Here is a 26280-nt window from a genome sequence, read left to right on the forward strand (position 1 = left end):
CCACCTATCATATCTCCATCGCCCCTCCCCCAAGTCCCTCCTCCCTACCTTTTATCTTAGCCTGCTGGACACACTTTCCTCATTCCTGATGAAGGGCTTATGCCCGAAACGTCGAATTTCCTGTTCCTTGGATGCTGCCTGACCTGCTGCGCTTTAACCAGCAACACATTTTCAGCTCTGATCTCCAGCATCTGCAGACCTCACTTTTTCCTTAAATGATCTCTAGCCTACCCAACACATCTTCCCTCTATCTCTCGCACTCTCTATCTACCTCTATTGCGCTCTATCTTTCTATGTAGAGAGAGCTGGAGAGAGATAGAGAGAGACATTGAGAGAAAGAGACACACAGACACAGAGAGACAGAGATTTGTCCACCTTAATAACCTCTAGCCTACCCAACACATCTTTCCTCTATCTCTCGCTCTCTATCTATCTCTCTATCTAGAGAGATAGCGATAGAGAGAGAGATGGAGAGAGAGAGATGGAGAGAGATAGAGAGACAGAGAGAAAGACAGAGACAAAGAGAGACATAGACACAGAGATTTGTCCACCTGAATAACCTCTAGCCTACTCAACACATCTTCCCTCTATCTCTCGCTCTCTCTCTCTATCGCTCTATCTATCTCTCTATCTAGGGAGACACAGAGGGAGACACAGAGGGATAGGGATAGAGATAGAGAGCGCGAGAGATAGAGAGAGCGAGCAAGAGAGAGAGCGAGAGATAGAGAGAGAGAAAGGAGAGATAGAGAAGGAAAGATAGAGAAGTAGAAAGATAGAGAGGGGTTGGGAGGGAGAGAGATTGTATGGAACAATGACATGTAATACAAGAAAAATAATACACCACAGTTTGCAGTCACAAATGGTAATTCTGATCAAAATGATTGAACATTGGGTTGACCATCACAATCCAGACTGAAGAGATTTAAACAAGGTGGATGTGGATCTTTGTGACAATGGTACAATTGACAGCATTAAGAAAGAAACAAAGCCTTGAGATGGGGCAGAAGGTGAGGAAAGTTTTCTGAGGAGCAGGATGCTAGTCACATGGAACAAAATCTGAGTGAGGTGCATTGACTGAGACTATATGATGCAAAACACTTTTAAAATATCCAAAAGGAAATCTGACCAATGCAAGTTTATTCTTAAGGGAATCTAGTCATCTGCCTTGGCTCTTCAGCAACTCTCAAAAGGTGCCGAATGAAGACATTTATGAAGACGTGAAGGCATTAACCACAGAAATTTTGAACAGTTGTCAAAGCCACTTAGACTTAAATTTGTTTCTTAATCTTGCTACTTCCTTGTCTGTAAAGCTCCATATTTAGAACACAACAGTATAAAATCTATTCTCCGACCTTCCAATTATTTACCATATCTGTTACTCATTAGCGATATATGATGTGGATCTCCTTCAGAATCTCAGATTAGAAAAGACACATGCAAATATTCTTAGCTGTGGCTCACTGTTGGGTCAGATTTGTACCATTAGTGAGAGAAGAGTGTAAACTCATGGCAAAAGTATTAGTAAATGTAACAATGATAAGTAATGAAAAATATTACTTCAATTTTTCCAACTAAAGAATAAACATGCAAGGAAACAGCAAATTTATTAAGGATAAGCACATTAAGAAAAAAAATAGACAAATAGGTTTAACAGTTTAAAATAGTTTTGAGCCACACCTACCTTTTCCAGCTGACTGTGGACATGCTGGACAATCAGGTCAAGAGCAACAAAGTTTTCTCCACCTGACAAAACAAACATAAATAATAAAAAACTTTACAGACAATGCAATCTGCATTGAGGTGAAGTGCTTTGGCTAACCTGTTGAAAAAGAATTCACAAAGACTCAACAAGCTATGTAAAATAGATTGCCCCTTTCTCACATTGAAGATTCTTCCAGTATCATGAAATTATCATCTAGCAACAGTCAAACAGTCTGTCATTTAAGAGGCTAAGCAATTAATCACTCGTGATTATGGGAAAACAGTGGTGTGGTGGTAATACCACCAATTATGTGAACCAGAACCCCAGGCTAAGTTTTGGGGTTTTGGGTTCAAATTCCACCACGGTAGAGAGTGAATTTTGAATTCAATAGAAGTCTGGAATTAAAGGCTAGTCTAATGGTGACCATGTAACCACTGCTGATTGTCATAAAAACCCATATTCTTGAATTTCCTTCCTTCAGGAAAGCAATGGTGGTGCAATGTTAATGTTACAGTGCCTGAGTAATGTTCAGATGACATGGGTTCAAATTCCACCAATTCAGATTGATAAAATTGAAACTAATTACAAAAAGTTGAAAAGTGTGGTGCTGGAAAAACACAGCAGGCCAGGTAGCATCCAAGGAGCAGGAGGATCGATGTTTTGGGCCTAAACCCTTCATCAGGAATGAGGCTGGTGTGCCAAGTGGGCTGTGGTAAAAGGGAAGGGGGAGGGAATTTGGGGGAGGGCCGCTGGGAATACGATAGGTGGAAGGAGGTGGAGGTGAGGGTGAGGGTGATAGGCCGAAGAGGGGGTGGGGGCGGAGAGGTCGGGAAGAAGATTGCAGGTCAAGAGGGCGGTGCTGAATCCGAGGGTTGGGACTGAGATAAGGTGGAGGGAGGGGAAATGAGGAAGCTGGAGAAATCTACATTCAAAAATTAATTACAACAACTCTGGAATTAAAACCTGGTCTAATAGCAATCTCTGAGGATTGTTGTAAATTTCCATCTGGTTCACTAATTTTCCTCTAGAAAAGGAAATCTGCCAGTCTTTACATGATCTGGCCTTTCTGTGGCTCCAGAAGCACAAAGTACTAACTCTTGTGCCCTCTTAAAGTAGCTTGAAAGCTACTCAATTTTGGGCAATTAGAGATGGGCAATAAATACTGGCCCAGCCAGCATCCCAAGGAAGATTTTTTTAAAGTTCTAAGGGTTTTACAAAAATATAAGTTCGCATCAATTCAATGATGTCTATTTCATTTCCATCTGTGAAAGTGTCAACAGATTGCCCTTTGGCAGGTTAATGAATCACTAGTGTAGGGGGTAACAGAATAGAATCACAGAATTCCTACAGTGTGGAAGCAGGCCACTCAGCCCGTTGAGTCCACATCGACCTCCAAAAAGCATTCCACTCAGACCCATCCCCGTAGTCCTGCATTTGCCATGGCTAATCCACCAAGCCTGCAAATCCCTGTACACTATGGACAAGTTAGCATGGCAGATCCATCTAACCTTCACATCGCCAGACAGAGAGGAAACCAGAACATCCAGAGGAAAACCACACAGACTCAGGGAAGAGTGTGTAAACTCCACACAGACAGTCACCAGTGGGTGGAAATGAATCCAGATCACAAGCATCAATGCAGCAGTGCTAATCACTGAGCTACCGGGCTGCATATTAACATGACAGAAGATTGGTTGGCCAGCAGAATAGAGAAAGCAGGCAAAATGGATTCTTGACCGATTGGCAGAATGTGACAAGTGGAATTAAAGCAGTCTATGCTGAGGTCCCTGCCATTCATAATTAACCTGGATGTAGACTTGCTCGCTGAGCTGGAAGGTTCACGTTCAAACGTTTCATCATCGTACTAGGTAACATCTTCAGTGAGCCTCTGGACAAAGCACTGCAGATGTGTTTTGCTTTCTATGCTTATAGACAATAGATACAGGAGTAGGCCATTCTGCCCTTCGAGCCTGCACCACCATTCATTACGATCATGGCTGATCATCCTTAATCAGTATCCTGTTCCTGCCTTATCTCCATAACCCTTGAGAGCTCTATCCAACTCTTTTTTAAATGAATCCAGAGATTGGGCCTCCACTGCCTTCTGGGACAGAGCAGTCCACACACCCACACTCTCTGGGTGAAGATGTTTCTCCTCATCTCTGTCCTAAATGGCCTACCCCTTATTTGTAAGCTGTGTCCTCTGGTTCGGGACTCACTCATCAGCGGAAACATGTTTCCTGCCTCCAGAGTGTCTAATCCTTTAATAATCTTATACATCTCAATCAGATCCCCTCTCAGTCTTCTAAACTCAAGGGTATACAAGCCCAGTCGCTCCAATCTTTCAACATAAGATATTCCCGCTGTTCCTGGAATTGACCTCGTGAACCTACACTGCACTCCCTCAATAGTCAGAATGTCTTTCCTCAAATTTGGAGACCAGAACTGCACACAATATTTCAGGTGGTCTCACCAGGCCCTGTACAGCTGCAGAAGAACCTCTTTTCTTCTATACTCAATCCCTCTAGTTTTGAAGGCCAGCATGATATTAGCTTTCTTCACTACCTGCTGTACCTGCATGCTTGCCTTCATTGACTGGTGTACAAGAACACCCAGATCTCTTTGTACTGCCCCTTTACCTAACTTGACTCCATTTAGGTAGTAATCTGCCTTCCTGTTTGGGTTTCCCTTGGGTTGGTGATGTCATTTCCTATTCTTTTTCTCAGGGGGCGGTAAATGGGGTCCAAGTCAATGTGGTTGCTGATAGAGTTCCGGTCAGAATGCCATGCTTCTAGATACCTATACAGTGTATTCAAAACGAGTGGGTATTCCCATGAACACAGTCTGCCGATTTCTCAGCAACAAACCCAAACAAGCAGACAAAACTTGTCTTGAAACCCGAGCCACACTCCCCTACATCAAACACATCTGGGAAATGACTGCCAGACTACTCAGCATCATGGTAGCCCAGAAACCCACCCACACATTAGACAGCAGCTAATGAACTTGAAAGACCCTATACAGACAACAAGCAAAACTAATGTCATTTACAAAATACCATGCAACAAACTGGAACAAACACTACATTGGACAAACAGGCAGAAAACTAGCCACAAAATGACATGACCCTCTCCCATTAGTATCCCTATATACAGACAAAGAAGGATACCACTTCGACTGGGACAACACATCCATCCTAGGACAAGCCAAACAGAGACACACACAAGAATTCCTAGAAGCATGGCATTCCAACCGAAGCTCTAACAACACATCGAGTTCGACCCCATTTACCACCCCCTGAGAAAAGTACAGGAAATGACATCACCACAGGAAATGACATCACCAACCCAAGGAAACCCAAACATATAAATAGAAATCAGCAACACCAGCAGTGCTTCGTCTGGATGTTCACTGAAGATGTTACCTGATATGGTGATGAAACATCTGAAAATGAACCTTCCAGCTCAGCGAGCAAACCTACACTCAGAACCTCAACCTGAGCTACAAATCATCTCAAAACTCATCCAAAAAATCAAAACAGATAGATCCAACACACCACGCTTCTATGGATTACCTAAAATTCACAAACCAGGAGCGCCCCTCAGACCCATGGTCTTGCTATCTGGAACACCAACTTACAGATTGGCTAAGCAGCTACATCAAAAATTAAAACAGTTAGTTGGAGTCTCATGCCACTCCACCCAAGAATTCCTGAAGACCATCAAAGACACCAAGATAAAAGAGGATGAAATAACAGCCCTGTTCACAACCATCAAAATCAGTCTGGCCAAGGAAACACTGACTACATTATTAGAAGAACCAAAGGCACATACACCAACACCACCAACTTCACCAGCAAGGATAATATCATCAAGCTTGTGGACCTAGCCTTATCACCCACTTCACCCTCAACAATAAAACCTACAGATAAACCAACAGAACACCCATGGGATCGCCAATATCATGACTTGAACAAACAGCTCTGCCAAATATCCAACCCAAACTTTGGGTCCACTACGTGGATGACACCTTTGTCATCACTAAATGAAATAAATTAGAGGAAACCTTCAAGACCATCAATAATACCCTTACTGGCAAAAAGTCACTAAAGAGGAGAAAAATAACAACAAACTGCCATTCCTAGAGCGAACAGCCAATGGGGAACTTCAAACCAGCATCTACAGGAAAACAACACATAGGGACGAAATACAGAGGTACCTCAATTATCCGAATATCAATTATCTGAATATTGGATCATCTGGAGGAGATCTCGAGGTTCCAATAGAAACATTACACCAAAGACGTGTTTCCAATACTGATGATGTCTTTGGTTTACAGTGATTAAAAGTGAACTCGGCTTACTGAAATGCTGCTGAGAACAGTCCTCGACTGATGGGAGTCCAGGTATTGTCTCCAAATGACTGACCTCCCGCCTTCTCTCTCTCTCTCTCTCCTCCCACACTTTCACTGGTGTTCTACACAGTTGGTTCACACCTGTATGTACTGTGTGGGGTGTGCATGTATGTGTGTGCAGGGGTGTGTGTGTGTGCGCATCACACACTACTTGGAGACTCACCCCCAAAAAGACGGCTGCAGCAGTCTTGTTGTTTGTGTCTGGTCCGGTTGCCCCGGAAAAGGGAGGGGGGGAGATGGCGGATGGGGTTGGACAGGATTGGGAGGAGGCCAGGGATTGGGGCGGATTTGGAAGGAGGGCAGAAGGCAGGGGTGGGGGCGAATGGGGAAGGGTGTTGGATGGGGTTGGCGGGGTGGGGTTGGCGGGCTGAGGGGGAACGGGAGGGGCTCGGGACCTGTATGCTGCTGCCTAGTCTCTTGAATGGGGAGTGGTTTTGGATGGGTTTGAGGGCAGGCAAAGGGTGGTGTTTGACAGGGTTGTTGGATGGGGTTTGAGGGTGGTCAGGGTGGGGGTGGGGGCAGTGTTGGCTCCCATGCATTGTGCTGCTGCCTAGTCTGAACAGGGTATCAGATTTAATAGAAAACTCCAAGCCCCAGAGGAAAGGCATTGAATTGATTAACCGAATAATCAATTATCCAAACAAAATAGAGCCCGCCCATCTCGTTCGGATAATCAAGGTTCCCCTGTAAATACAAAGTGGGCCATGTCACCACTGCTTTGTCTGAAGGATCACAAATGATGTTACCTAGTATGATGACAAAATGTCTGAAAATGAACCTTCCAGCTCAGTGAGCAAATGTACATCCAGAACCTCAACCTGAGCTACAAATCTGAGTCATAAAAAATTAGTATACAGGGAAAACAAGGAAATAAGGCAGCTAATGGAATGCTATCTTTTATTGTGAGTAGAATTAAACATAGCAGTAAGTATTTTCTGCTTCAATTATACAGGACATTGGCAAGACCACATCTCGAATACTATGTGCAGTTTTGGTCCTCTTATTTAAAGGAGGATATGTTGGCGACAACTCAAAGAAGGTTTACTGGATTAATACTTGGAATGAGGTGGTTGTCTTATGAGGAAAGGTTGGACCAGACTGGGCTTAGTTCCCACTGGAGGTTAGAAGAATGACGAATGACTTGAAGAACATAAAGGTCCTGTATTCATGATTTGGAGATGCTGGTGTTGGACTGGGGTGTACAAAGTTAAAAATCACACAACACCAGGTTATAGTCCAACAGGTTTAATTGGAAGCACACTAGCTTTCGGAGCGACGCTCCTTCATCAGGTGATTGTGGAGGGCTCGATCGTAACACAGAATTTATAGCAAAAATTTGCAGTGTGATGTAGCTAAAATAATACATTGAAAAATTGATTGTTAAGCCTTTCATCTGTTAGTATACAGTGATAGTTTCACTTCTTCCATGTGTAAATCACAAAACCCTTTTTTTTTTAAAAGTTGCATTCTCGGGTTAGCTGTTAACAATGGTGATAGCTAGACAATATGTTGAAGGTGTTAGCCCCCTGTGTTCTCTGTCTATGACCTGATGTTTAGATTGTTATCTCACTTTTTAGATTAGAATCAGAGTTTTACATATATTCATGCAGTTTTTGAGCTCAGTTTTACATGAATGTGTGCAGTTTTTGAGCAAAGTGCAAAGTAACTCTGCAAGTACAAATTCACCACACAAAATATGTGTGTGCATGTGGGTCTTTGTCTGTCTGTCTGGGGTGGGGGTTGTGAGTGTGAGAAAGTGTGTGTGTGTGTATGCGCGCACGCACACACACACACACACACACACACACACACACACACACACACACACACACACACACACACACACACACACACACACAATCCCCACCCCAGACAGACAGACAAAGACCCACATGCACACATATATTTTGTGTGGTGAATTTGTACTTGCAGAGTTACTTTGCACTTTGCTCAAAAACTGCACACATTCATGTAAAACTCTGAGCTCAAAAACTGCATGAATTTATGTAAAACTCTGTTATCTCACTTTTTAGATTAGAATCAATCTATACATCAGGTCATAGACAGAGAACACAGGGGGCTAATACCTTCAACATATTGTCTAGCTATCACCATTGTTAACAACTAACCCGAGAATGCAACTTTAAAACAAAGGGTTTTGTGATTTACACATGAAAGAAATGAAACTATCACTGTATTCTAACAGATGAAAGGCTTAACAGACAATCAATTTTTTAATGTATAATTTCAGTTACATCACACTGTAAATTTTTGCTGTAAATTTTTGCTATAAATTCTGTGTTACAATCGAGCCCTTCACAATCACCTGATGAAGGAGCGTCGCTCTGAAAGCTAGCGTGCTTCCAATTAAACCTGTTGGACTATAACCTGGTGTTGTGTGATTTTTAACAAGGTCCTGTACGGTCTTGACAAGGTAAATGCGAAATTTAGATGAATTTAGAATGTAGATGAACTTAGAACGAGAGGAATTGTTTAAAAGTTAGGTCTCCATTAAGGGCAGAGATGAGGAAATTTTATTTTCTCTCAGAGTGTTGTGTGACTTTGGAACTCTTCTCTCAGAAGACAGTGAAGGCAGGATTTTTAAGTCAGAGGTAGATAATCTCTTTATTCAGCAAGGAGATAAAAGGTTATTGCAATTAGAAGAGAATGTGGAATTCAAAGCACAAATCAGCTGTGGCCTTATTGGATGGCAAAGCAGGTCTGAGGTGCCAAATGGCCTATTTCTGCTCCTTATTGCTGTTCATGTTGACAGCAACTTCAGAATTGCATGTTAAACTGCACATGTTCAGTCACCAGAAGTTGTGTTGGTTTCACAAATAACAATGGCAAAACATTAACTGATTTGTTACTATTGCATTGCGAGATGAGGGACAATAATTCAGTGGATTCTTGTTCTTATTTTTAGTTACAAAGCTGCAATCAATTGAGCAATAACTACTTAACTGTTTTGGAACTGGAGCAAAAAAAAATGGTGAACAAATATTTGTCAATATGTTTGTGACCAGATATTTGCATATATGGTCTTCGAAAAAGGAAAAAATGAGGACTGCATATGCTGGAGTGGGATGCTGGAAAAACAAAACAGGTCAGGCAGCATCAGAGGAACAGTAGAATCAATGTTTCGGGCATGAGCCCTTCATGAGAAAGGACAAATAGTCTATGAAAAGTTGATTACGTGGCTGGTGTGTTCATTCTTGAAATTATGTACATTATCCATACATGCAAAGTATAACTTGGTATAACGTAAGTAACAAGTAATGAAAACACCGACTGTACGGAAAACGTAACTGACATTCCAGCTCATGATACCATAGCAAGGGCTGATTACGTGGACCCATCAGCCTGGCAGCAGAAGAGCTTGTCCTTCAAACACAAGTAGAATTGTGACTTGGTATGCAACAGTAATGGGAGAAGAAAGTGAGGACTGCAGATGCTGGAGATCAGAGCTGAAAATGTGTTGCTGGAAAAGCGCAGCAGGTCAGGCAGTATCAAAGAGCAGGAGAATCGACGTTTCGGGCATGAGCCCTTCTTCAGAAATGAGGAAAGTGTGTCCAGCAGACTAAGATAAAAGGTAGGGAGGAGGGACTTGGGGGAGGAGTGTTGGAAATGCGATAGGTGGAAGGAGGTCAAGATGAGGGTGATAGGCTGGAGAGGGGGTGGGGGCGGAGAGGTCAGGAAGAAGATTGCAGATTAGGAAGGCGGTGCCGAGTTCGAGAGATTTGACTGAGACAAGGTGGGAGGAGGGGAAATGAGGAAACTGGAGAAATCTGAGTTCATCCCTTGTGGTTAGAGGATTCCTAGGCGCTCTTCTTCCACTGACACCCTCCTTCGACTGACTGAACTAGACCTCACCCTGAACAACTTCTCTTTCCAATCTTCCCACTTCCTCCAAACCAAAGGAGTAGCCATGGGCACCCGCATGGGCCTCAGCTATGCCTGCCTCTTTGTAGGATATGTGGAATGGTCCATCTTCCGCAGCTACACTGGCACCATCGCCCCCCCCCTCACCTTTTCCTCCGCCACATCGATGACTGTATCGGCACTGCCTCGTGCTCCCACGAGGAGGTTGAACACTTCATCCACTTCACCAATACCTTCCACCCCGACCTCAAATTTACCTGGACCGTCTCAGACTCCTCCCTCCCCTTCCTAGACCTTTCCATTTCAGTATCAGGCGACCGAATCAACACGGACATTTACTATAAACCGACCGACTCCCACAGCTACCTTGACTACACCTCCTCCCACCATGCCCCCTGTAAAAACGCCATCCCATACCCCCAATTCCTTCATCTCCGCTGCATCTGCTCCCAGGAGGACCACTTCCAATACCGTACAACCCAGATTGCCTCCTCCTTCAAATTTGCCCCCAGACGTGATTGATGATGCCCTCCACCGCATCTCCTCCACTTCCCGCACCTCCACCTTAAGCCCCGCCCCCTCCAATCGCCACCAGGACAGAACCCCACTGGTCCTCACCTACCACCTCACCAACCTCCATATACATTGTATCATCCGTCGTCATTTCCACCACCTCCAAACAGACCCCACCACCAGATATATATTTCCCTCCCCTCCCCTATTAGCGTTCCTAAAAAACCACTCCCTCCGTGACTCCCTCGTCAGGTCCACACCCCCACCAACCCAACCTCCACTCCCGGCACCTTCCCCTGCAACTGCAAGAAATGCAAAACTTGCGCCCACACCTCCCCCCTCACTTCCCTCCAAGGCCCCAAGGGATCCTTCCATATCCGCCACAAATTCACCTTCACTTCCAAACACATCATTTACTGCATCCGCTGCACCCGATGTGGCCTCCTCTATATTGAGGAGACAGGCCGCCTACTTGAGGAACGTTTCAGAGAACGCCTCTGGGACACCCGGACCAACCAACCCAACCACCCCGTGGCTCAACACTTCAACTCCCCCTCCCACTCCACCAAGGACATGCAGGTCTTTGGACTCCTCCATCACCAGACTATAGCAACACGACGGCTAGAGGAAGAGCACCTCAACTTCCGCCTAGGAACCCTCCAACCACAAAGGATGAACTCCGTTTTCTCCAGTTTCATTTCCTCTCCCCCCACCTTATCTCAGTCAAATCCTTCAAACTCAGCACCGCCTTCCTAACCTGCAATCTTCTTCCTGACCTCTCCGCGCCCCCACTCCCACCTATCACCCTCACCTTGACCTCCTTCCACCTATCACATTTCCAATGCTCCCCCCCGCCCCCAAGTCCCTCCTCCTTACCTTTTATCTTAACCTGCTGGACACACTTTCCTCATTCCTGAAGAAGGGCTCATGCCCGAAATGTCGATTCTCCTGTTTCTTGAATGCTGCCTGACCTGCTGTGCTTTTCCAGCAACACATTTTCAGCATCGCAATAGTAATGAAACTGTTCAAATATATGATTTCCATAAACTGTTTCAGTGGATGCACTAAACTAAGATTGCTATGGCAGTTTAAAGATTCACAAACATTTAAACGTTAGATGTAGAAAAATTAAAGCAATTGCAAATTTTAGAAATATTGAAAAAATATATGGAAGAAAGAAATGCAACAGAAGGAAAATATAACGTTGAAGCACATGACAGAGTCTATCAGTGAATGGTTCAAAACACCAGTGAAATTTATTCTGATAGATGACAAAATAGTCATCCTGCCATAAGTAGTAAATGCAAGACATCAGTCCACTAGATCTAGGACCATGCATAATACCTCCAGAATTCTGGCATACCTACCACAAAATACCAAAGTTACTGTTTATTCATGCACGACCTCAAAAGTTTCATTGCTTCTTGTACCTGATCACATTGTGTCAAAGCACACATTTAAATTAGAACATGCATTTGAAAGGCTACAATGTATATTTCCAACAGTTTTACATGTCAAACCGTTCTAATATAAACAGTCAATTACATCAAGGATGGCATCAGGGTAGTAATATAGCACACACTGATTCTCTGTAAAAGAATCAGTGCTGTTGTATAGGGCAGCCATGATAAAACGTTCATTCAGTGCGCAAATCTGTTTTTTTGGGATGTCACTTCCTAATAAATCATGAGGAGGCTGGCATCAACTATTTATTTGCAACAGGATGCTATTGTATTTTACTGTTGATAATTAATTCATTTACTTTTATAAGGAATGTAAATGCCACTGATAGATCCATAGTTGCCCACGGTCTGTTATTTCATCATTTTGTTTATGGTCTCTATACAGGATAAGTATTTCTAATCTATTGCTAACCTGCACTACAGCTTAGTACCCACTCATAAAGGTTGTAAAAAAACTCATCAATTGCATCCTTATTCTCATGGTATTCTGAGATAAAATATCCAATATTCCACAGCAGTTTAATGTTGGCTAAGAGTCAGAGTCATAGAAATGTACATCATGGAAACAGACTCTTCAGTCCAACTTTGGTCATGCCCATCAGATATCCTAAATTAGTTCAGTCCCATTTGCCAGTACTTGGCCCGTATGCCTCACAACATTTCCTATTTATATACCCATCCAGCCTGTCAGATGCCTCCACCACTTTGTCTGGCAGTTTATTCCATACATGCACCGCCTTGTGTGTGAAAAAGTTGCCCGTTAGGTCCCTTTTCAATCTTTCCCTCTCACCTTAAACCTATGCCTTCTAGTTCTGGACTCTCCCACCCAGGGAAAATATCTTGTCAATTTACCCTATTCATGCCTCTCCTGATTTTATAAGATCATGCTTCAGCCTCTGATGCTCCAGGAAAAACAGCTCCAGCTTATTCAGCCTCTCCCTACAGTTCAAACCCTCTAACCCTGTGCTTGTTAAGTTTCTACTAGCTATGAAGTTCGAAGATAAGATTGCTTGATACTTCCAAGTCACTAACTTGAGCTGATTTTAAGTTCAGATATCATTATAATGTAAGCAACAGACTCAGTTCAGCCATTCATCTAATTTATGACAGCTCTCACAAATTGCAGGGAGCTTCCATTCACCAAAGTTCACTATTTTTACATCATTGGAGATGAAGAACTGAGTGGTTTGTCAGAGTTGGGAAATTGTAACCCCTTGAACCAACAGCAATAACAGCTTCAGTCAACAATAAAAAAAAGTCTCATCCACTATAGTTCAGATTTTGCAAGTGAGAATGTTTAACCTCTTCATCAACTAATCTTTCTTTTTGATTAAAATCACTTCAGGATCTTATTTGCAAGAGATTCATGAGATACACAGCAGATACAACTATCTGGAAAGTCCTAATGGATGAAATGACAGCAGCCACTTGGTTGCCCTGTGTCCAAAAAGCAAACTGAGTTCAAACTGGAGCCAAATTACTGATTCAGTGTTCCAGTGACTGCCAGTATTCAATCTATAAAAATTAATCAAGTTTTTTTAAGATCATCCCAAGGAACGTTATAAAGAATTAAAACAGGGCAGACAGGGACCATACCCCACATTTGAACAAACAAAATTCAGCTTACTCTGCCACTGATAAAGATCATGGCTAATCTGTTTTGTTTTGAATTACCACATTCTCACCTACTGTTTAGATCCATTGTACTCTGAAAGTAGCATACGGCATGCTTTCCTTCATCGGACATGGTTTTTTTTAGATTACTTATTGAGTACAAGAGTTGACAGATCATGTTGTATAGGACTTTGGGTTTGGCCACATTTAGAATTCCTCTCTCACCTTAAACCTTAAACAGTAATTTGTATAAGACTCTGGTGCAGCCGCATCTGGAGTATTGTGTGCAGTTTTGGTCGCCATACTATAGGAAGGACGTGGAGGCACTGGAACGGGTGCAGAGTAGGTTTACCAGGATGTTGCCTGGTATGGTAGGAAGATCGTATGAAGAAAGGCTGAGACACTTGGGGCTGTTTTCATTGGAGAAAAGAAGGTTTAGGGGTGACTTGACAGAGGTGTACAAGATGATTAGGGGTTTAGATAGGGTTGACCATGAGGACCTTTTTCCATGTATGGAGTCAGCTATTACGAGGGGGCATAGCTATAAGGTGGTACATATAGGACAGATGTTAGGGGTAGATTCTTTACTCAGCGAGTCGTGAGTTCATGGAATGCCCTGCCAGTAACAGTGGTGGACTCTCCCTCTTTATGGGCATTTAAACGGGCATTGGATAGACATATGGAGGATAGTGGGCTAGTGTAGGTTAGGTGGGCTTGGATCGGCGCAACATCGAGGGCCGAAGGGCCTGTACTGCGCTGTATTTTTCTATTCTATTCTATTCTAAGCCCTCTAGTTTTGGACTCCTTGATTATTCACCTTATTTTTCCCATCATGATTTTATAAACCTCTATAAAGGTCAACCCTCAGCCTCCTACACTCCATGGAAAAAAGTCCCAGCCTATCCAGTCTCTCCTTACAATTCAAACACTCCAGTCTTGGTAACATCTTGTACATCTTTTTTGCAACTTTTTTCAGTTTAATAATATCCTTCCTTTGGCAAGGCAACTAGAACTGTACACAGTAGTCGAATGTGGCCTCACTAATGTTTTGTACAATCATAACATGACATCCTAACTCTTGTTCCCAATGCTCTAATCAATGAATGCAAACATACCAAACGCCCTCTACACCACCCTGTCTACCTGTCAAGAAACACCTTGCCACTTTCAAGGAACCATGTACCTGCACCCCTAAGTATGTGTGTTTGACAACACTCACAGGCCCTACCTTTAACTGTGCAAGTCCTGCCCTGCTTTGTCTTACCAAGATGCAACACCTCACATTTATCTGAAGAAAACTCCATCTGCCATTCCCTGGCCCAGTTGATCAAGATCCCAATAACATTCTCTTAGGTAAGCAAGCTCTAACTTTTAGATAAACTTTTTTCACTATCCATGATATCACCAATTTTGGGGTCATCTGCAAACTTACTAACCATAAATTCAGTCAACAATTATGGCTGTCATTTCTACAGGAATTCTCCAAAATTTAATGAGCATTGAAAGCACTTGACAAAGAACTGGAGTGTTGAGCTAAAGTGAATGGATAAATATTGGCCAAATTTGAAACGCTTCCCAAAGTTCAAAGAACTTTTAATTTTAGGATTACAGTTTAGTGAATAAAGTCAGATTCTCTTTTTATAAACAGACTTCTGGAATTTTCAACCAATGCTTTGGATGTTACATTCAGCAATGTTTTCCTTGCATCACTTTAGCAGAAGTTTCCATGATGGGGTTGATCTGTATTAGTAGCAACTAAAATAACCAGATTTAGGTAAGTCATCAAATAAAGTAAATGAACTAAAGGTCTCTATTCAGGTGTAGCATAACCTCTCAAGTGTAGATGGCCCATTTGCAAAGTGTCATTGGATCTTAATTTTAAAAATTCAAGGATTAAAATTCTGATCTATGTTTTGCTCACTTTCTTTCCACTCCAATTATAAATTAAATGTGAAGCAAAAGGCACTTACATAAAAGGAGCCAGGCACATGTTTCAAATTCTTGCATTTTTCAGTTCAATAAAAACAACTAGGTCCTATTTATGGTATGAGATCATTCTTACCTCGAGGAACCACAATGTCTGACAGCTGTACAGTTGGTTCTATGTACTGTTCAAAGGCAGGCTTGACAAACTTGTTGTATTGTTTGATGACACCAACAATGTCACGACCCCTCTCGGATATATCTCTTTTTAGCCGTCGAACAAGTCTTATGTCAGAGTCAGTGTCCACAAAAACTTTCATATCCAATAGCTACGAAAAACCCAAAAGTAATAAATTAATTTAAAAGAAATTCTATAATTTTGGAAAATGGGATAAAATGTCAATGTTTTAATTTACATTTCCACTGCATTGTTTTTACTGACCAAATATAACACAGCAATATAAAGATTTTTGTTTGTGTTGTAGATATTTATATTAGATGCAAAAGAAAGTCCATTCTAACAGAAAACAAATCAGACGGAACCTTAGATGCAACGAATAGGCCTAATGTAATTGTCTGAATCTTGCACAATGAACAAGCACCACAGGATTACTGATTTCATACACAATTTTCACTCTGCATTGATTCCCTGCATTTTCACTCCCTTTTCTACAGCAGTAGTGGATGTATTATGGCAAGTTCATTCACTTACCAACACATCAAACAGTTGTGGGATACTAAAGCAGTTTTTTAGTGTGGTAAATGTATGGAGGTTGAGAATAAGTGGGTAAGGGGGAATGTGAAAGGGGGCAGGTTGGGTAGATGCTAGGGTGGCAAGCTGGGTGAATGGATATAAAAACCAGGTGCTGGTCAGTTGGGAATGTGGTGTTAGAGACTCAGAACAGTCCAGAGTTTGGATTTTTGTTGGGGTGGGGAGGGTGGAGGACACTGCACATGTGAGGGGGCAGGGAGAAGTGTGAGGAGTTAAGAGCAAGTTTCAACTCCTAGAACCTTTCCTGGCAACTAGTGATTCAGAAATATCCAAAGCCTCTGAAATGGGAATACTATCACTTGAAAATTCCCTCCAAGCCACACACCATCTTGACTCAAAACTGTATCACATGAATTTCAATGATGTGGATGTTACATGTAGAAGTTCAAATATTTGATGCTGTAAGCTTCGATTTCTGGTTTTCAATTAGTAACCAGTAGGTTTTTCTAAGTGTCCGAAGTGTTTACTTGTTAACTTGCAATCATATCGCTGGCTATGGTGATTGCTTCTAAAAGCAATTTTTGAAGCTTAGTTGCAGAATGAATGAGTTTGCTGCACAATGCATCTTTCTTTATTTTACTAAACAGGTTGGGTTGCATCTGAACAGAGTTTTGTTTTGGAGGTGGGGAGGGGGTTGACTGGCCCCAAATTGTCACTGGACCCAAAACTGTTGCCAGACATGCTGAGTTTCTCCAGGAATTTCTGTCTTTGTAAGATTCACTTTTAACTCTGGATAGTGTTAGTTTTGTGAAGCCCTTGGAAAAATATAAAAATATAAATATAAAAAATGTTTTTATTCATTTGTTGGATGTGAATGTCATTGGCTGGCTACATTTATTGCCCATCCCTAGTTGTCCTTGAGTAGGTAGTGGTGGACTACCTTCTTGAACCATGACAGTCCACCTGATGTGGGCTGACCCACAATGCCATTAGGGAGGGAATCCAGGATTTTGACCCACCTTGTATTAAAAGGCTACAAAGTGAGATAGGTCTTCAGAGTGAAAAGGCAGCATTAGTTCCAGACCAGGCAAAACCCAGAAGTGGTTACTTAAGCTGAGTGTATTAGAACTCAAGTGTATGATGGCTCCAGAAAAAGGGTAGCTACAGTTTCAGTTTAAAAATTGAAGTCATAAGCCAAGGTGAGGTGTTAGGTACAGGGACTCTTTTTTTGAATACTATACTTTCAGTGTATTTTTAGAACATTACAGCGCAGTACAGGCCCTTCTGCTGTTTTATGAGCAATGGAATGGTACTTCTATTGCGTGTTTAAAATCTTTGAATTTGTGTTCTAATTAGATAGATGAAATTGAATAATTCAAACTATGTTTCTTTTATAATAAGTTTCTGTTTTGTTGTTGAGGCAAAATCTGCAGTGTGCTTTTGTTCAGGGAGGGACCCCTTCATCAAAACCAAAACAAACAAAAATATGATCTAACAAGCTAAACTCCTGTCTCGTAACCAGTTAGTGCTGCTAGTCTGTGTAAGTGCAGGCTTATGTGAATACTGGGCTTTAGTGCGGAAGTTTAGCAAGGTAAAAGCAAGGTAAGATTCTTTTGTCTTTCTTAGTGTAAATGGGCAGAGACGTCAGTTAGGGCAATGGTATGCTCCTCCTGCCAGATGTAGGAGATCAGGGAGCAGTCTAGTGTCCCTGACAACTATGCCTGCAGCTGCAGCTCCTCACAAAGGGCGTTGTTTGGTTAGAACAGAGGTTGGACACCCCGAGGGCCTTATAGAGCATCACAGACACTAGTTACATGCAGGTGATCACACCACTGGTTCAGTCAGGCAGATGGGTTACCACCAGTAGAGATAGGCAGGTAGTGCAGGAGTCTCTCATGGCTCTTCCCCTCTTCATTCCTGATGAAGGGTTTATGCTCGAAACGTTGATTGTCCTGCTCCTCGGATGCTGTGCTTTCCTAACACCACACTCTTGACTCTGATCTCCAGCATCTGTGGTTCAGACCTTCTCCTAGTTGATTTCTTCCCTCTCTAACAGGTATACTGTTTTGGATACTGTTGGGCAGATAGCCTCTTAGGGGATTATAACAGCAGCAGCCAGACCTGTGGCAACACAACTGGTTCTGCTCTATAGCAGGGTTGGGCAAGATCCAAATGAACGATAGTGGTAGGAAACTCACTAGTTAGAGGGACAGACAGATGCTTCTGAACCACATTTGAGACTCCAGGATGGTGTGTTGCCTCTCTGGTGCCAGAGTCAAGGACGTTTCTTGAGTGGTTACACAAAACTCTCAAGGGGGTGAGCTGCCAGAGGTCATAGTGCACATTGGTACGAATAACACAGGTAGAAAGAGAGATGAGATCCTGTGGAGTGAGTATAGGGAGTTAGGAGAGAGGCTGTAAAGCAGGACATCTGGGTAATAATCTCTCGGTTACTACCAGTGACACGTGCTAGTGAGGCAATGAATAGCAAGATATGAGAGATGAATACTGTTGGATACTGTTGGAGTGGATAGCCTCTATGGGGATTATAACAGCAGCACCTAGACCTGTGGCAACACAACTGGATCTGCTCTATAGGAGGGTTGAGCACGATCCAAGTGAGCGATAGTGGTAGGAGACTCACTAGTTAGAGGCACAGACAGGTAATTCTATCGCCACATTTGAGAGGATCAGCCATGATCTTATTGAATGGCAGAGCAGGCTCGGAGAACTAGATGGCCTACTCCTGCTCCTAGTTTTTATGTTCTTATGTTATATAATTGGGAGGAGTTATGATCAGGCGAAGTCCACATTTGACACGTAGCAATTATTTAAAGACTTGCTGATGAGGACCAGCATGTTCCAGTAAGAAGGAAGGACAAGGATGGCAAGGTAAGGGACCCTTGGATAACAAGGAAGGTTGTGCATTTAGTCAAAAGAGAAAAAAGATATGTAATAAATTAGATTTAGGAAGCTAAAATCAGACTGGGTCAGTGAGCAGTATATAGAAAACAGACAAGAACTCAAGCAGGGAATTAGGAGAGCAAGAAGGGGTCATGAAATGACCTTGACAAGTAGAGTTAAAGAGAATCCCAAGGCATTCTTTACATACTTAAAAAGCAAGAGGATAACTAGGAAGAAAGTAGGACCACTCAATGATAAAGGAGGAAGTATGTGCTTGGAGGCAGAGAATGTGGGTTAGATTGTAAATGAATACTTTGACTCAGTATTTACTAAGGAGAAGGAAATGTGGAACACTCAGATTTGTGTGGAACATGGCAATATGTTACGGCATTTTGAGATCAGAAAGAAGTGGTGTTGGGTCTTTTGAAGAACACTGAAGTTTTAAGTCCCCAGAGCCTGATGGTATCTATTGCAGTTCTGAGACAGGCAAGATAGTTGTATCTTTATTAGTCACCTGTGAGTAGCTAATGTTGTTCCTCTGTTCAAGAAAAGAAATAGAGGCAATCGAGGAAACTATAGTCCAACTAGATGATTGGCCATAACGGATTTTGTACTGGTTAATGAGCCTGGCCAGGTGACTGACTTTTCAGAGGGAGAGCATTTTGGAAACAGTAATCACAACTCCTTAAGTGAGTCTCATATGGGTGGTTGGGAAGCTACTGGAGAGAATTCTTAAGGGTAGGGGTTACATGGTTATGCTGGTCCTCATATAGGGGTTATATAGATAAGTCTCCTGGGCCTGATGGCATTTACCCCAGGATCCTATGGGAAGCTAGGGAGGAGATAGCAGAGCCATTGGCCTGGATTTTTATGTCGTCATTGTCAACGGGAATAGTACCAGAGGACTGGAGGATAGCGAATGTGGTCCCATTGTTCAAGAAAGGGAGTAGGGATAGCCCTAGTAACTATAGGCCAGTGAGTCTGACTTCAGTGGTGGGCAAAGTCTTAGAGAGAATGGTAAGGGATAAGATTTATGAACATCTGGGTAGGAATAACGTGATCAGGGATAGCCAGCATGGTTTTGTGAAGGGCAGGTCGTGCCTCACAAACCTTATTGAGTTCTTTGAGAAGGTGACTAAGGAAGTGGATGAGGGTAAAGCAGTAGATGTTGTGTATATGGATTTTAGTAAGGCGTTCGATAAGGTTCCCCATGGTAGGCTAATGCTAAAACTTCGGAGGTATGGCATTGAGGATACATTAGAGGTTTGGATTAGGAATTGGCTGGCTGGAAGGAGACAGAGGGTAGTAGTTGATGGATTATGTTCATCTTGGAGCGCAGTTACTAGCGGTGTACCACAAGGATCTGTTTTGGGACCATTGCTTTTTGTTATCTTTATAAATGATCTAGAGGAAGGACTTGAAAGCTGGGTAAGCAAGTTTGCGGATGACACAAAAGTCGGTGGAGTTGTGGATAGTGGGGAAGGAAGTGGTAGGTTACAGCGGGATATAGATAAGTTGCAGAGCTGGGCGGAAATGTGGCAAATGGAATTCAATGTAGCTAAGTGCGAAGTCGTTCACTTTGGTAGGAATAACAAGATGATGGATTACTGGGCTAATGGTAGGCTACTTGGTAGTGTGGATGAGCAGAGGGATCTTGGTGTCTATGTACACAGATCTCTGAAAGTTGCCACCCAGGTAAATAGTGCTGTGAGGAAGGCATATGGTGTACTGGGCTTTATTGGCAGAGGAATTGAGTTCCGGAGTCCTGAGGTCATGTTGCAGTTGTATAAGACTCTGGTGAGGCCTCATCTGGAGTATTGTGTGCAGTTTTGGTCGCCATACTATAGGAAGGATGTGGAAGCTTTAGAACGAGTGCAGAGGAGGTTTACCAGGATGTTGCCTGGAATGGTAGGAAAATCTTATGAGGAAAGGCTGAGGCACTTGGGGCTGTTCTCATTGGAGAAGAGAAGGTTTAGGGGAGATCTGATAGAAGTGTATAAGATGATTAGGGGTTTAGATAGGGTAGATACTAAGAACCTTTTACTGCTAATGGAGTCAGGTGTTACTAGGGGACATAGCTTTAAATTAAGGGGTGGTAGGTATAGGACAGATGTTAGGGGTAGATTCTTCACACAGCGGGTTGTGAGTTCATGGAATGCCCTGCCCGTATCAGTGGTGAACTCTCCTTCTTTATGGTCATTTAAGCGGGCATTGGATAGGCATTTTAAAGTTATTGGGCTAGTATAGGTTAGGTAGGATTTGGTCGGCGCAACATCGAGGGCCGAAGGGCCTGTACTGCGCTGTATCCTTCTATGTTCTATGTTCTATGGTTATGGAAAAGCATGACCTGATTAAGGACAGTCAGCGTGGCTTTGTGCAGGGCAGGTCTTGTCTTACTAACTTGATTGTATTGTTCAAGGAGGTGACAAAGGTGATCAATGAGGAGTAGATGTTGACTTCATGGATTTTAGTAAAGCTTTTGACTAGGACCCTCATGGTGGGCTCATCCAGAAGATTAAGATGGATGGATCCATGGTGACTTGGCTGCGTGGATTCAGAATTGGCTTGCCCATAGAAGGCAGAGAAGGGTAGTGGTGGAAGGGTATTTTTCAGGTTGGAGGTCTGTGACTAGTGGTGTTCAGCAGGGATCCACACTAGGACCTTTTCTGTTTGTGACATATATGAATGACTTGGATGAAAATTAAGATGGTAAGTTTGCAGATGATAGAAAGACTGGTGGAGTTGTGCATAGTGTAGAAGGTTGTCAAACGACACAGTTGGCTATAGATCAATTTCAGACACGGGTGGAGAAATGGCAGATGGAGTTTAATCCATGTAAGTGCGAGGTGCGGCCCTTGGGGAGACCAAATGTTTAGGAAAAATATACATTAATGGTAGGACCCTGAATAGCATTGATGTACAGAATGGAATTCAAGTCCATAGCTCTGTGAAAGTGACCATGCTAGTAGATAGGGTGGTAAGGAATGTGTTTGGCATGCTTGTCTTTATTGGTCGGAAAGTTGAATACAAGAGTCAGGATATCAGTTTGCAGTTTATATGACTTTGGTTAGGTCACACTTAGAATATTGCGATCAATTCTGGTTGCTACGTTGCAGAAAGGATGTGGAGGCTTTGAAGAGGGTGCAGAAAACGTTTACCAGGATGTTATCTAAATTAGAGGGAATGAGCTATAAGGAGAGGTGAGAAAAATTCAGTTTGTTTTCTCTTGAGTGGCAGAGGCTGAGGAAAGACTTGATAGAAGTCTATGAAATTATGATATGCATAGGTAGGGTTCACAGTCAGAATTTTTTTCCCCCAGAAATGAAATATCTAAAATCAGGAGGCATGCATCTAAGATGGGAGGGGGAGGGGAGGGAGAATTCAAAAGAGATGTGAGAGGCAAGTTATTTTTTTAACCTAGACAATGATAGGAATCTGGAACACATCGCCAGGGGTGGTGGCGGAGACAGACACAATGGGGGCATTTAAAGAGACTTTCAGATAAGCACATGAAAATGCAAGGAATGTGAGGATATTGATCAAAAGCAGGCAATAGAGATTAGTTTGATTTGTCACCATGTTCGACACAACCTCGAGGGTCGAAGAGTTCATTCCTGTCCTGCATTGTTCTATGTCTGGAATCAGACTTGTCCAATATGGCGGCTCAGTGGTTAGCACTGCTGCTTCACAGCACATAGAACATAGAACAATACAGCGCAGAACAGGCACTTTGGCCCTCGATGTTGCGCCAACCTGTGAACTATTCTCAGCTCGTCCCCCTATACTATCCCAAAATCATCTATCTACTTATCTAAGGGTTGTTTAAATCTCCTTAATGTGGCTGAGTTGACTACATTAGCAGGTAGGGGATTCCGCGCCCTTACCCACTCTCTGCGTAAAAAACTTTCCTCTGACATCTGTCTTAAATCTCCGCCAACTTCTGAAGGGCAAGTCAGGGTGAGCAACAAATGCTGTTCTAGTAAACAAATAAATTTAAAAGTATGCAATTTGGTCTTGCCATGCAGTCTTGCCTAGTTGGATAGCTTACTTTTAACTGTCTTGGAAGCCAACACACTCACTGAAACCGCCGAAAGCAGCATAGTAATGTGACTTTAAAAAGGTTAATTAGGGGAATAGATAGTATCCTTTGTGGGCAGGATTGAAAGTCCTGCAAGGTATATTGCCTGCCCAGTGCCAGGGTAAAGGATATCTCCGACCGCTTGAAAAGATACTGGAGAGGGAGGGGGAGGATCCAGTTGTTGTGGTCCATGCCAGAACAAACGACATAGGCCAGACTAGGAAAGATAACCTATTCAGGGATTACCAGGAGCTAGCAACCAAATTAAAGAACAGGTCCTCAAGGTATAGAACCTCTAGATTACTGCTTGAGCCACGTGCAAATTGGCTTGGGGCCACAAGAATAAGGGAAGTAAACACATGGCTAAGAGAGTGGCGTGGGAAAAAGAGGTTTCTTTCATCGGGCAGTGGCATTGATATTGAAACAGGAAGGATTATACCACTGGGACAGTCTCTACCTGAACCAAGCTGGGACCAATGTTCTCGCGAAAAGGGTAAATAGGCTGGTCAACAGGACTTTAAACTAGAAAGTGGGAAACAAAGCAGCAGATTAATATCCATAGGGGTGGATTCAACTGTGGGAAAAATATGAAAGAAATGGCAGAGAAGGAGAACTCAGGAGAGGTTATTAAAGTCTCCAGCACAAACACGAACAGGACAGAGTGTTTGGACAAGGTTAGCAATCAAACTTCAAGCACACTAGACAAACAAATGGCAAGGAGAAGAAGAACAGTTAATATAGGACTAAAGGGGTTATTTCTGAATGCAAGTAGTATAAGGAATAAGGTAACTTAGCTTTCTGCGCAGATCGAAATTGGCAGGTATGACGTGGTGGGCATCACGGAGATGTAGCTGCAAGGAGATCGGGATTGGGAGCTGAATATCCCAGGATATATATCCTATCAAAAGGCTAGGCAGGTGGGCAGAGGAGGTGGGACTGCCCTATTAGTAAGAAATTAAATTAAATCAGTAATAAGAAACTAAGTAAGGTCAGATGGCATAGAAACTGTGTGGGTAGAATTGAGGAACTACAAAAGGTGAAAAAAACCATAGTTGGTGTTATGTATAGGCCTCCAAACAGTAGTCAAGAGCTGGGGTGCAAGATATACCAGATAGAAAACATGTTTGACCAGGCAAAGTTACAGTGATCATGGGGGATTTCAAGATGCAGGTGGACTGGGAAAATCAGGTTGGAAGTGGATTGCAAGAAAAGGAATTTGTGGAATGTGTGCAAGATGGCTTTTTGGAGCAGATTGTGGTGGAGCCCACTAGGGAACAGGTAATACTGGATTTAGCGTTGTGCAATGAGGCAGACTTGACAAGGGAGCTTAAGGTGAAGGAACCCTTAGGAAGCAGTGATCATATATATGATTGAGTTTACTCTGCAATTTGAGAGGGAGATGATAAAATCAGAATTAAGGGTATAACAACTAGATAAAAGCAACTATTTAGGCATGAGGGAGAAGCTGGGCTGAATTGACTGGGAGAGAAGCCTAGCAAGAAAGAGAGTGGAACATCACTGTCAGGAGTTTCTGGGAGTAATTATGGAGACGCAGCAAAGATTCATCCCAAGGAGAAAGATGTATGGTACAGGAAGGATGAGGCAATCATGGCTAACTAGGGAAGTCAGGGATAGCATAAAAGCAGCATGGAAAGCATGTAATGTGGCAAAGGGCATTGGGAAACCAGAGGATTGGGAAGCTTGCAAAGACCAACAAGAAAAGAAATAGGACGGAGAAGATTAAATATGAGGGTAAGCTAGCCAGTAACATAAAGGAAGACTGTAAGATTATCTTTAGATATTAAAGGGCAAAAGACAGGCAAAAGTAGACATTTTAAAGTCTGGTTGAAGATTTGTAGCTCGGGTGTCCGTTGTTGTGGTTCTGTTCGCCGAGCTGGAAGTTTTTGCTGCAAACGTTTCGTTCCCTGGCTAGGGAACATCATCAGTGCTATTGGAGCCTTCTGTGAAACGCTGCTTTGATGTTTCTTCCGGTATTTATAGTGGTTTGTTCTTGCCGCTTCCGGGTGTCAGTTTCAGCTGTAGTAGTTTGTATGTGGGGTCCAGGTTGATGTGTCTGTTGATGGATCTTCTTGCCGTTTCCGGGTGTCAGTTTCAGCTGTAGTGGTTTGTATATGGGGTCCAGGTCTATGTGTCTGTTAATGGAGTTTGTGGATGAATGCCATACCTCTAGGAATTCCCTGGCTGTTCTCTGTCTGGCTTGTCCTATGATGGTAGTGTTTTCCCAGTCAAATTCCTGTTTCTGGTTGTCTGAGTGTATGGCTACTAGGGATAGCTGGTCGTGTCGTTTTGTGGCTAGCTGATGTTCATGGATGCGGATTGTTAGCTGTCTTCCTGTTTGTCCTACATAGTGTTTTGTGCAGTCCTTGCATGGTAGACATTTGACTGCTGGAAAAGGATGCTGGAGAGATATTGGTGAGGAACAAGGAAATGGCTGAGGAACTGACTGATTACTTCACGTCAGTCTTCATGGTAGAAGACATAAGTAATACTCCAAAAATTCAAGAGAGTCAGCGGGCAGAGCTGAGTATGGTGGCCATCTCTAAGGAGAAGGTGTTAGAAAAAAATGAAAGGCCTGAAGGTGGGTAAATCACATGGAACAGATAGACTATACCCCAGAGTTCTAAAGGAGATAGCTGAAGATATAGTGGAGGTATCAATGGTGATCCTTCAGGAATCACTAGAATCTGGGAGGGTCCCAGAGGACTGGAAAATCACTAAAGTGACATCCCTGTTTAAAATAGCAGTAAGGCAAAATTACAGATGAATTAACCTAACCTTGGTCGTGGAATGCATTGGGAAGGATGCGATTTCCGAATACTTGGAAGTGTCTGGTAAAATAGGGCAAAGTCAGCATGGCTTCATCAAGGGGAAGTCATGCCTGACAAATCTGCTAGAATTCTTTGAGGGAGTAACGAACAGGTTAGACCAAGGAGAACCAATGGATATTATCTTCCTGAACTTCAGGAAGGCCTTTGACAAGGGTCCGTACAGGAGGCTGCTGAGTAAGATAAGGGCAAGATGCTAGTATGGATAGAAGCCTGGCTGTCTAGCAGAG

At 42.9% G+C, this 26280-nt stretch overlaps 1 protein-coding gene across 2 annotated transcripts in view; it reads right to left on the reverse strand.

Annotated features, from left to right (window-relative positions):
• The window catches only part of si:ch211-243j20.2 (uridine-cytidine kinase-like 1), a 197853-nt gene that overhangs the window by 88307 nt on the left and 83266 nt on the right, over window positions 1-26280 (reverse strand). For both annotated transcript variants that reach the window (XM_060851760.1, XM_060851769.1), the window contains 2 exons: window positions 15650-15839; window positions 1682-1743 (listed from right to left, as the gene is read on the reverse strand). In XM_060851760.1, coding sequence (XP_060707743.1) covers window positions 1682-1743; window positions 15650-15839 — 252 coding nt within the window. The remainder of the gene's footprint in view (window positions 1-1681; window positions 1744-15649; window positions 15840-26280) is intronic.

The sequence above is a fragment of the Hemiscyllium ocellatum genome, chromosome 3 (assembly GCF_020745735.1).
Source record: "Hemiscyllium ocellatum isolate sHemOce1 chromosome 3, sHemOce1.pat.X.cur, whole genome shotgun sequence".
NCBI lineage: Eukaryota > Metazoa > Chordata > Chondrichthyes > Orectolobiformes > Hemiscylliidae > Hemiscyllium > Hemiscyllium ocellatum.